Source organism: Tenrec ecaudatus, chromosome 14 (assembly GCF_050624435.1).
Source record: "Tenrec ecaudatus isolate mTenEca1 chromosome 14, mTenEca1.hap1, whole genome shotgun sequence".
In the NCBI taxonomy this organism is placed as follows: domain Eukaryota; kingdom Metazoa; phylum Chordata; class Mammalia; order Afrosoricida; family Tenrecidae; genus Tenrec; species Tenrec ecaudatus.
Genome location: NC_134543.1, coordinates 110,770,320 through 110,781,923, shown reverse-complemented (window position 1 = coordinate 110,781,923; position 11,604 = coordinate 110,770,320). Strand labels below are relative to the sequence as shown.

The following is an 11,604-nucleotide window of genomic DNA, read 5'->3' as shown; positions in this document are numbered from 1 at the left end:
AAATCCTTTGTGGATCTGTGGTAGGTATATAATTTATGTATATATATAATTCTTTTGAAATTTATATATATAATTTTTTGAAATTTAAATAAATGTAAGTATCAGATTATTGGGTTAAAGGAATTTGAATTCTTTCAACAAATGTAAGCTTTCTAAGCTAATTACCATTTTTTCCTAACAATAAAAATGTTTCCGGCTTTAGAAAGGATATTGGCTTTACTAGTAATTTAGGCATAGCTGTTGCCCTTTGAGAAATGCTACAAGAGACTTTACTTAGGCTTTTCTGAAACTGAAATTTTAGATGATGACGTGTAATCTTTGAAATGCATATTAGCAAGCAAAAGCTATCCTAGAGTAATAGAAAATTGAGAGAATCTCTGGATAATCCATGTTTTAAGAACACTGCTATCCCAATTATGAAGATATCAGCAAAACACTTTATAGTCTGAATCATCAAACAACTCAGATATTATTCCCCACAGTCTATCCATTAAAGAATCCCATTGATAAATCGCCATTATATAGGCAAAGGTTTCCGCTACTTTCAAACTTCTCTGTCTTCTAAATATCCTAAACTTTGGCAAGCACTCATAGCTACCCACCAACATGACCAAAAGCAAACCCAGCACTCACTTTGAAGCCTTCTCCTACTCACCATTACCCACATCCCTGCGGCCTGTCCTATCCTGGTCTACCTGTTCCAGCACACCTGCAGAGATACTCAGGGAGCAGAAATCACGATATGGGTGGAATGTCCCAAGATACTACGTAGGCATGCTCTTTGGACTGGAGAGGCTTTTGAGAAAAGGTAGGGAAGAGTAGGCAGAAAGGAAATTCCTTGAATAAATCAAATTATGTGAATTATCATCTAGACAATTCTCCTTTTCAATGTGAATAGAAGTCTTTTATCTAAGTTTCTCTATAAAATGATGAAAAAGCTCAGGGCCCAAAGAATTGAAAGTGATTATACAGGTGGTATCACATGGGTAAAGCAAAAATTAAATGACCTTCTTATCTTAACTTGGGGGGGGGGGGTCTTATAAGTGTACAATGTCTAGGGGAAATGGTGCATCCTTAATCGTGTGTTATTTTAATAGCGTGATGAAGAGCGTGGTGACAGGGAATTTCTGGCCTCCTCATCATCATCGTCATCAGTGGAAGATTTTAAGGAAGAAGATCAAATGAAAGTAGAAAGACACACTATTCAAGAATAATGCATGCAACTCCATTTAATCCGTTTCATTGTAGCAGTATGTTTAATTCAAATACAATTCATGGGGAGGGGTCAATATTCAGTATGTATTTTACACTGCATCTCTAAAAATCTTCAAATCAATAAATCTCAGTAAACCATCCTTAAAAGATCTGTCAAACAGTAATCTTGGCTCTTTTTGGTAGAAAATAAAGTTCAAGAGGGAAAAATGATCATTAGGAAGCATAGAGAGCTTTCAACCATTTCTTTGGAAATACATCTTGATAATAGCAGCCATTCATCCTAATGAAAAACAGAAAGAGGATGAAATGACTGTGGCATAGCAAGTCCTGCCAGTTCTGCAATGCCCAAACAGTTTGAGATGTCTTACATTGTTTAGGCCTCAAGGAAAACCAAAGCCCCGCCTCCAGGTTTCGTGGCAAACAAACTCTGCTTTTCCGGTGCTGAGCCTCCATCAATCCTCTGGTAATACGCTTCCTGCACATTTGCTAGGAAGCTAGATAACTTCTCAGCAGGTACTAGTGACACGGTGCAGCCTCCCCATCCTGCTCCGGTCAGTCGGGATCCTTGAGCCCCAAACTTCCTACAAAGATGAGAGGAGGGGAGGGGAATCAGAGCGTCAATGAAAATGCCTTGTGCCTTATGCCTATAGAACACAAAGCCTACGTAACTTTGGAGACAACAAATGTGCATTTTTGGTGCTGTCAAACATGTTAATAATTTATACTCTTTCAAAAGGCGATTTGAAAATTAAATGTATCTAATGCTCATCCTTGGGTTTGAGCTCCAAATAGTACAAGTCAACGGCACTCCATTGCCCACTTGTAGTCTTGGCCACTGGACGAGTCCTGTAGCAAGCCTATGGGTGAAGGAGGAAGAGAGCGTAAAAAGGAGACAGCACACTCAACATAAGAAATCAGAGGGTCCCATCAAACGAGAGCAAACCCAAACTTGCCGTACACCTTCTTAGGCACAGGAGAGGTTCCTTTCGTGCCTAGTTCAGCTGTATTCTATTTTTTTCTTTCAGCTATATTCTTAAGATTTGACTATTTCACCTAAGAGAATCTAGCCCATAGGATAGCTTAGGATCCCCTAGGATGTCCATGCTGAATAGATTTATCAACAAAGAGCCTATCATTTCGTTCTAGGCTGAGTCGGTTTGCTTCGACCTTAATGGAACTTTGTGAAAATGGCCCCTCAAAGAGGAGGGTGGCCCCACAGATGCATGTTTCCTGTGTCCTTTGGAGCGGGCTCTGACAACTGGACTCAGAAGTCGCCATCAGCTAAACTGTGTCTGATTGGGATGGCCACTATGATGTGAACTCCCGCACGGCAAGAGGCAATTTTAGTCCCCACTGGCCAGGCGCAGTTACAAACCTAAGATCTGAACCGAATTGAAAGGCCCTGCATGAAGGGCAAGGTCACTGGTCTTTGAAAGATACAATTTATCCTGACAACAAAAGTTACCATGCACTTCCAATGCTTCCTAATGACATTTACTCCAAATTAGTAACAGATTAAACACTCCATAATTAACTTAACACAATTTTGTCCCTTTTTTCCATCTAAATGAGCTACTTGACTTCCTGGAAAATATCAATAGACTATTACCCCTACCCTAGAACATCAGAAATGTTGCACAAGTAATTCACTTTCCTCTCAATGATTTTCTCAATTGATTTCTTTTCATCGTGTTTTATTCAATAACATATGCTTTTCAAATTAAAATAGATGGCTAAAGAAGAAAACAAAAACTCTTGCAGGCAAATAAAGATGACTCATTTCATCCTGTCCCTCAAACATTAAGATAATGGTCGAGTAAGTGAACACCTACCTACAACCTACGCTAAAGATTTTCTCCAGCCAGGAGATTCTAGGATTATTTTGAGTTCCTATACTAGCCAAGGGCCCACTTGTTCGATAATAATCATGCTTTTTTTTTTAAGGATGCCATATGTAGTCACATCAAGTTAGCTTTCGCTGAAGAAGATGCTGGGGAAACTGAGGCGTCACTGAAGCATCTCTGGAAGACCCTAAACTTTAGTTCTCAGAAGCCCCTGGCACAGTCTAGAGAACCGCATTGCTCCTGCTTATTTTATTTCTCACCCACCCCAACAATGCCGTGCTTCTGGACGATCTTTCATCGTCTTCAGTGGACTTCTTGGCACACATTCTCTCACAGTTCTTCTCTCTGAACAGTTCTTGAAGACCAAGAATTTAAATTTGAACCTAAAGCTGCGCATCCTTTACAACTCCAGGGAGCAAAGGTTAACGATTTGGACCGAGCATGTGTGGAACCCATGACAACGTGGGACTACGTTTCCCAGAAAACCCTTGCTACCCCACTATGGAAGTTCCTGAGGGTCCCTTGCAAGTTGGGGGACCTTTACAAACACTTGATTGGCATGGTGGGGTGAGGTGGTGGTGCTAAGAAATACCGAGGCCAGCTGGGCTTGCTAGTAGGGTTTCCCCCCTCCCATAAGTTCCTAAATAAAATTCCCTTGCAATGCCCTATATCTTCCCAAAGTAAACCTTTCTCCTGGTAAGACAAGAAGCTAATTCCAGTAAAAAGGGGGTGTATCTTCCAGAGATTCTACAAGGTTCCAGAGCAGAAACTAGAAGTCTTGGTAAACACACTCACTCCGGAGCGCCTCGTATTTCTGGGTCCCTGGTGTGTTCACTACAATTGATTATGGACTGGAGAGCATCAACCACATGGTCGGAACAGATCAGCATTCTTATTTCCCAAATAGAGATGGTGAGTGCTGTTACAAACAACCTTTCCCCCTGAGCTCGTGGCACACGTGATCACAAGTCAGGTGGCTGCTCCAGCAGCGGGTCAGCCGCCTGGTTGCTACAAACACACAGCAGGATGGTTCTCCCAGCAGTGTGCCCCATTGGTTCACTTTGGCATGTGCACAGCAATTCTGAGAAAGATCTAAAACCCAGGAGACCAATATAAAGTTAACGGTAAGAGAAAGAAGGCAGTGAGAAAGCTATATTCACTAACGTTTTCACATTTGTATGTTGTTGGGTTTTTTCCCCACATTTGTATGTTTTTGTCGCTTTGTTTCCTGGGAGAAATCCTGTGAGAAGTGCAGGGGGAGACCGGATCCCTGCACATTCCTCTTATTCACTGGTGGGTCAGGATGAACCACACCCCAATGGAGCTCCAGAAGGAGGACCAGGGGAGACTGCCTGATCCCATAGGAGGTCACCAAAGGGGGATCACGAGTATTTTCCGACGCTTTAAAAATCCAACCTGTACCCACTTTAGCGAGAGCAAGGCTTTAGTTATCAATTTTGAAAAATTGGGCACCCGAGCCCCAGAAGCCAAAATGGGCCAGGGTGTGCAACAGACATTTTGCAAGCATTTTATAAATAATCTCCTAGTTCGAGTCCCCCCGCCCCCCTTCCTCATTGGCTGAGTAGTAGGACGTTAACAATTTTCCATGGACTTAGCCTACTTCCTTAATTTAAAAGTTCTACCGTCTGTGTTAGGCACCATTGACTAGGAAAACTCATACTCATAAATGTAAGCAAGAACTTAATGCCAAGAAGTCATTATATATCAAGAAAACATCCCAGCACAGTTCACCTCAAGTCCATAAGCTCAACACTCATCCATAAATCCCTCTGCAGACTCATGCAGCCACATGCAACAATGCAGAGAGCATTGAGGAAGGGCACAGGCTGGTGTGTGCAAAGTCGCATGGATCCAAGGTCTGGGGTAACAAGACAGGGCTCTGGCAGCTTTTAGGGTGGCCAGCAAGAGGGGCGAGGGGAAAGGGACCCAGTATCTCACACTCTTAAACCAACAATGAGTCATCAGGCTGAAAATTAACTGAGCTGCTTGCAGGTGCCATGTGTTGGCACCAAAAAAATGAACTATCCTACCTCCCCCACTCTATACCCCTTGATTAATCGGATTCGCAGGATATCATTCCCTGGGTACTTGGGTTCTAGCTTTTGTCACATCAGCTATCGATTTGTGCTCTGGCTACTTAGTAATGTCTTGGCCTTCTATTCCCTTAAATTGCTGAAAATGGCCCAGTTTAGCATTTCTTTCTCACAAGAAGACATTGAAAGCATATCTCTTGCACTGTTGTGCATCAGAGAGGCAATATAAGAGCCATGGATATCAAACTCCTAACATCCTCCTAAAACTAGATTGGGACCAATGTCCAAGGTCCTTGGTCTGAGCAACAAAAAGGAGCTTCTGTCTTTTAATGCTGGGTCTAAAAAACAAAGGCTGGGACACCTGTGGGGTAGAGATTATATGGAATTTTCACTTTAATCCTTTCATCACTGAAAAATATATTCCTATAACCAACTACCCAGCACGCGATATACTCAAAACTCACTGCCATTGAGCCCCTTCCGACGCATAGTGACCTTCTAAGACAGGGTGCAACTGCTCTTGCGAGCTTCTGAGACTGTCACTAATGCAAGGGTCAGAACGCCCTGTCTTTTCCCGGAAGAGCAGCTGGTGATTTCACAGTGCCTGACCTTCATGTCAGCAGTCCAGCATGGAACCACTACACCACGAGGGCTCCTGTGCACCCAGTAAGAGTCTGCCTAAAATTTTCTACATTTAAATGAAATAATTTGACCTATAAAGGAGCTCAAAAGAACCAGGTTCTTAGCATAAGGAGAAGTGTCTACCAAAGATGCAGGCCAGACTGGCCCCATCCCCTTTTCATCCTTCTGCGTAATGCTTATTCAAAGCTGACTTTCAAATGTCAGCTCCCCAGCCTACCTCAGGAAGCCTGAAGCCATCCTTCCCCTCTTCCCCAATTACCACAGCGTGCTCCCAGAAAGAGCATTCCCTCAGCTGACCCTTAGCATATATATCTACCGCTGTTAAATGACTAAACGTTGTAAAGCTAGCAGCGTAATGTTTAAAGGGGTCTTGCCACTTCGTGTCGGTGAAAAGACGATTTGGAAAGTGTCAATCAATCATCATTTTCTTGTCGTAAGCTCTTGAATTCTCTGTAGAAACCTCCTTTTGAGGCAGTATGTGGGGTTCTTTTGAATGGTCTAAATTACATTTTCTGTGCATCCAGTTAGAAAAAGAAAGGCTCCCAAATTAAACAGACACAATAGGTGCTTTTCTTTAAAAAAAAAATTAGGGTTTTAAGCCTTCTTGAAAACATAGAGTAAAATTTCTCCACTGCAGACCAGTGTTTGAAAATGAACAAAACAAAATAAGAAATTGTAATTCCAGATTTCTGTTCCCACTACTCACACGGTCCCAGGACCACCTCCTCCTGGCTGACTGTCTTTCCTGTCTTTTGCTGCTGCTTTCCTTCTCTGAGTCTGGGAAAGATTTCTCCACTCGTGTTTTCTCTGAACTTCCCCTTTTCCCTAAAGAGCATTCTGTGAAAATAAAGCCTTTCTGAAATGCCTTTCCATATCTGTCCTATGGCAGGTATTGCAGATCCCACCACACGCATTACATTTACTTCTTGGACGCAGAATTACCTAAACCTGCTAAAGGTTTTCCAAACCTGTGGAAGTTTTCTTCCAAGTTTGTCTAGGCATTTAAACCCTCTTTGAGTTTTACTAGCCTAGGATACTCAGTTTGCATCAACGGATCTACATGACAACTAAACCAACAGAGTCCCAAGTGCGTTTAAAACAATCTGAACAATGAAATCCCAACGATAATTTAGTTCTCAAAAAACTAAAGCCAAACTCATTGCCATCAAATCAATGCTAACTCACAGTGACCTAAATAAAGCAGCTGCCGAACTGTGGGAATATTGTCAGACTGTCAATGAAATGTCTCTAGCTATCATTCCAAAGGCTTCCTCCACCCCCTTGAATCGATGGGACAGAATTTACTCACACCTTCAAAATACAGTAGGGGTGTATAGGATTATCAGACTAGATTATTTTAAAGATTCTCTGAACACTCTGAGATTGATCCACCATCCTCTGGTCTTGCAGGAATTTTTAATATGGTGTTCATATACGGCCTGAAATCTGAACTGTCGGGCACAGTAAAAAGGCATCAACCAGGTTGGAAAGAGTCTCCTTTTTGTTGAGCTGCATCAATTTAGCTCATAAATCTTCTTAGGTATTGAAAACTAAACAAGCCTCTAAGACAAGTTAATAGTTTACCAGGTTTTTAAAATCATTTTATTGGGGGCTCGTACAATTCTTAGCACAATCCATACACACATCCATTGTGTCAAGAACATATGTACATTTGTTGCCACCATCATTCTCAAAACATTTGCCTTCTACTTGAGCCCTTAATATCTACTGCTCATTTCCCCCTCCCTCCCCACACACCCCCACCTTGTGAACCCTTCATCATTCATAAATTATGATTCTTTTGTCATATGTTACCAGTTTTAACCATTGCAGTCTCCTAACCAGCAGACTAAACCAAAGCCCTTTTGAGGCACTAAATCTAATAGCTAAAATTATTGCACGAAGCCCAGGCATTGGAAAAAGGCATGATTCTTGGATCAGCTATGGAATAAGAGGCGTTGCTGGGACACAACAGTGGCTTTTCCTACAGTAACATTTGCCCCTCAAGGAGAAACTCTCCTGTGGATTCACGGGAGACGTTGCAAATCTCAGACTGGCGCTGCTGCTACACTCCTCCTAAATCAACCCAAAGTTCTGAATCAGCCCCAGAGTGCTGGAACTTCAAACGTTGTCAGGGTAGCGAAGCAAAAACCAACTGTAATTCATTCTCGTTCCCTTGGCCCACTGAGGAGGTGCAACATTCTGTGCTTAGCCCTGATACTCGTGCCAATGCTGAGACCTTTCATCTGCAAAGGCCTGTCATCTGTGATCTTCTAAAACAGGAGAAATATCATTAAGCTTATCAGGCAGCACCCCCAGGAACATGAAATTAGGAAAGCCATTAAAGTTCTGATAGACACCTGTACTTCAATGTCCTTCATGCTCTCTTAAGTGAGAAACCAGAGAGGGATTCGCTCCTATGATTAAGAATTCCTTTCTACAGGATTGTCTCCTACACTAGTCTGTGTAACACCCTATACTCCCTAGTATGACATCTAATAATAGAGACTAGAGATTTATACAGGATTTTAGACTTATTAACCACGTAAGAATACCGAGATTTCCAGCAGTCCCACCATCTCACCTGCTGCTTATCGATGTTTGCCCAGATGCTAGCTATTTTACTGTGACTGATCTTTGTAATGTGTTTCCCAATATTCTTGTCCAACCTCAGAACCAATGTTTGTTTACCTTCACCTGGGAAGAACTACAATGTACCTGAACTATAATACCCCCCAGTGTTGCTGACTTTCCCAGCTATTTCTCTCAAATGTTCTATCCTTGATGATGATTTACTATCATTGCTATTTAAAAATGAATGTAAAACACTATAATCGTATTGATGACTTCCTTATATGCACAAATTCTCAACAAAAAAAATAAACCCTACATTGTCTTCTTAAAATTTTAGCTACTGGGGGGCATACGATTTCTAGAGAAAAACTACAATTAGCTCAAACTTCTGTTAAGCTTGGGTCATTTGATTTCTACAGCAGGCATTTCTATTGATCCTAAGAAATTTTTACTTTTCCTAGCTCTAAAACTAGGAGCCAACTGCTTGGGTTTCTGGGGCTTTGTACCTATTGGAGAAATTGGATTCCTAAATTTTCTTGTTAGCACAATCTCTCTCTATATATATATAGTTTAAAACCTCTGAATCACTTTCTTTCCGAATTGTACTAGAGGATCAAAAAGCAGACGAGCCTGCATTAGGCTTCCCAAACAGTCACCTCTTCTCTTTTTTCCTTGTTTGTACATGAAATCACAGGAACAGCGTTTTAACCCAGAAGCACGGAAAACCTCAGAAATGATGTGGTTCCTCTCCCCTACAGCTGGGACCTGTAGCCAAGGAGTTCCTCCCAGCTTTAGCATTGTTGCTGCTACCGTCCAACTAGTCAACAATGTAGACAAAGGGCTTGGAAGAGTTTTAAGTGTTTATGTTCCCTATGCAGTATAAAATTATTAAATCGGGTCTATGACTCTTGTTAGCTTTCAACTTGTTTGGATTTCAATTGAATCAGCTGGAGGAGCAACAGCAATCTAGCTGAGAGGAATTACTAAGGGGGCAGAAGAAGGGTAAGCAGGATAGTGGGACAGGAGGAAGATAAAAGGAAGCAGAGGAAAGCTCTCGGAAGCAAAGCTATGGCTAGAGGTATAAACATAGGTGTGTGCATATGTAAATAAATTAATTCATTAAAATGGAGGTATTGGCTTATGTACACATATTTATATGGCAATACATTGAGGAAGAGGGTGGATTTTGGGCCTCTGCTCAAGCCCTCCCTTTGTTCTAAGAACCTGGCATTATGTGATACTCACCTTCCCAACACGATCCACAATTGCTGAAGACAAAGCGGGTGCATAAGCAAATGTGATGCAGAAAGCTGATGATGCCAGGCTATCAAAAATATATAGTGTGTGGGGATCTTAAAGTCTTGAAGTTAAACAAGTGGCCATCTAGCAGAGAAGCAACGAGCCCACATGGAAGAATCACATCAGCCTGTGTGATCATGAGTTGTTGACAGGTTCAGATAACAAGCATTAGAAGACCCCAAACAAACAAAACCATATTGCTGAGAATGAGGGGGTTGGGGCAGCGACCCAAAATTCATCTATAGATAATAGGACATCCCCTCACAGAAGGGTTACAAGGAAGGGATGAGACAACTAGGGTGCAGTATAGCACTGATGAAACAGACATTTCTCTGGTTCTTTGAGGCTTCCTCACCCCCCTACCCCCCAATATCACGACTCCAGTCCAGACTTTCAGTTCTGGCTAGACCAGAACATGTGCACTGGTACAGATAAGAAAGAGCTCACAACACACAGAATCCAGGTCAGATAAATCCCTCCGGAACAGAAATGGGAGTAGTGAAACCAGAAGGGTAGGGAAAAAGCAATAATCAACACATAACCACCACCACCACCACCACCTGGAGGGGCACCAAGCAACAGAAATGTGGGTGAAGGGCGACAGTGGTCGGTATAAGATATGAAAATAATAAAAAAATTTATAATTTATCAAGGGGTCATGAGAGTGGGTATGAGGTAGAAGGAGCTGATACCAAGGGCTCAAGTAGAAAGAAAATGTTTTGGAAATGTTGATGGCAACATATGTACAAGTGTGCTTAGAACAATGGATGTATGGATTCTTATCAAAGCTATAAGAGGTCCCCCCAATAAAATTATTTATTTCAAAAACTAAAGTGTTACAATTTAAAAAAGTAAATGTTTAGAGAATGATGACAGCAACATATGTACAAATATGCTTGATACAGTTGATGTATTGTATGGATTGTTATAAGAGCTGCATGAGCGCCCAATAAAAAGATCTCTACAAATAATAATAATAATTCAGCTGGAATTACTAAATATTGGCAATGCTTGACAATACTCTTACGAGCACCTTGCATGTATCAAATAAACTTTTGATCTGCAAAACACAGAAATACAACTACTACCTAATATCAAACCAGGTCTATGTATGTTGGCACAATTAAAAGATTCCCTTGCGTCTCATTGGGAAGGACTACGTTTTGGCCCTTCTCGCTAAACCTTGTGTTGCCAAGTTGCAAGGACTGAAGAGCTGTAAGCCTTTGTCTCAACTGAAGAGAGCAAAAGCACCTTCCTGGAGTGTTCTGGAATTCCCATTCTTCTCAAGTCTATCCATGGTTTGCTGAGATCCACACAGTCAAGTGCTTTGCACACTCAGTGAAAGACAAGTGAACGTTGTCTGGTATTCTCTGCTTTGAGCCTAGATCCATCGGACATCCACAATGGCACCCCTTGTTCCCCTTCCTCTTCTGACTGTGGCCTGGACCTCTGGCCGCTCCCTGTCAACGTGCTGCTGCAACCTTGGCTGGATGATCTTCACGAGGAAAAGTTTACTTGCAAGTGAGACTGTTCTACAATTTGTGTATTCTGTTGAGTCCCCTTTCTTTAGAGTGGGTATCAAGTAGATGCCGTCCAAATTTGCTAGCACAGACAAGTCGGTACTTACAGTGCTTCATCAGCTTGCTGAAACGGTTCGATTGTTTTCCATCCATTGCTGGAGCCTTGTTTTTGACTAATGCCTTCGGTGTAGCTGGAGCCTGTCATTCCTGGCGTGGTTAACCGTAAGGTTGTCCTATTTAAAGCAGGCAAGGCAATACCGGTTCGTTTCAGCTCACTAGTGCCTAGAATGTAGGTCTTCATGATAGTTATACGTTCCGTGTCATTTTTGATGACTTTTCATTTTCCTGGATGCATACTTCGTACATTCAAAGTTCTAATTATTAATTGCTGTTTGCAGCTGTTTCTCTTTTTTTGAGTCCTTCCCCATCAGCCAATGAAGGTCAAGGAGGCTTTCC

General features: G+C 41.9%; 1 protein-coding gene across 3 annotated transcripts in view; it reads right to left on the bottom strand.

The window, feature by feature from the left end:
• Window positions 1-1,232: 1,232 nt before the first annotated feature.
• The window catches only part of GALK2 (galactokinase 2), a 175,626-nt gene continuing 165,254 nt past the window's right edge, over window positions 1,233-11,604 (bottom strand). Inside the window, exons 10-11 of one of the 3 annotated variants that reach the window (XM_075531290.1) lie at window positions 1,584-1,796; window positions 1,234-1,495 (exon numbers count right to left, since the gene is read on the bottom strand). In XM_075531290.1, coding sequence (XP_075387405.1) covers window positions 1,589-1,796 — 208 coding nt within the window. In that variant the 3' untranslated portion in view covers window positions 1,234-1,495; window positions 1,584-1,588. Of the gene's footprint in view, window positions 1,797-11,604 lie in introns of all 3 variants that reach the window. The other 2 variants (XM_075531291.1, XM_075531289.1) reach the window with 2 other exon arrangements.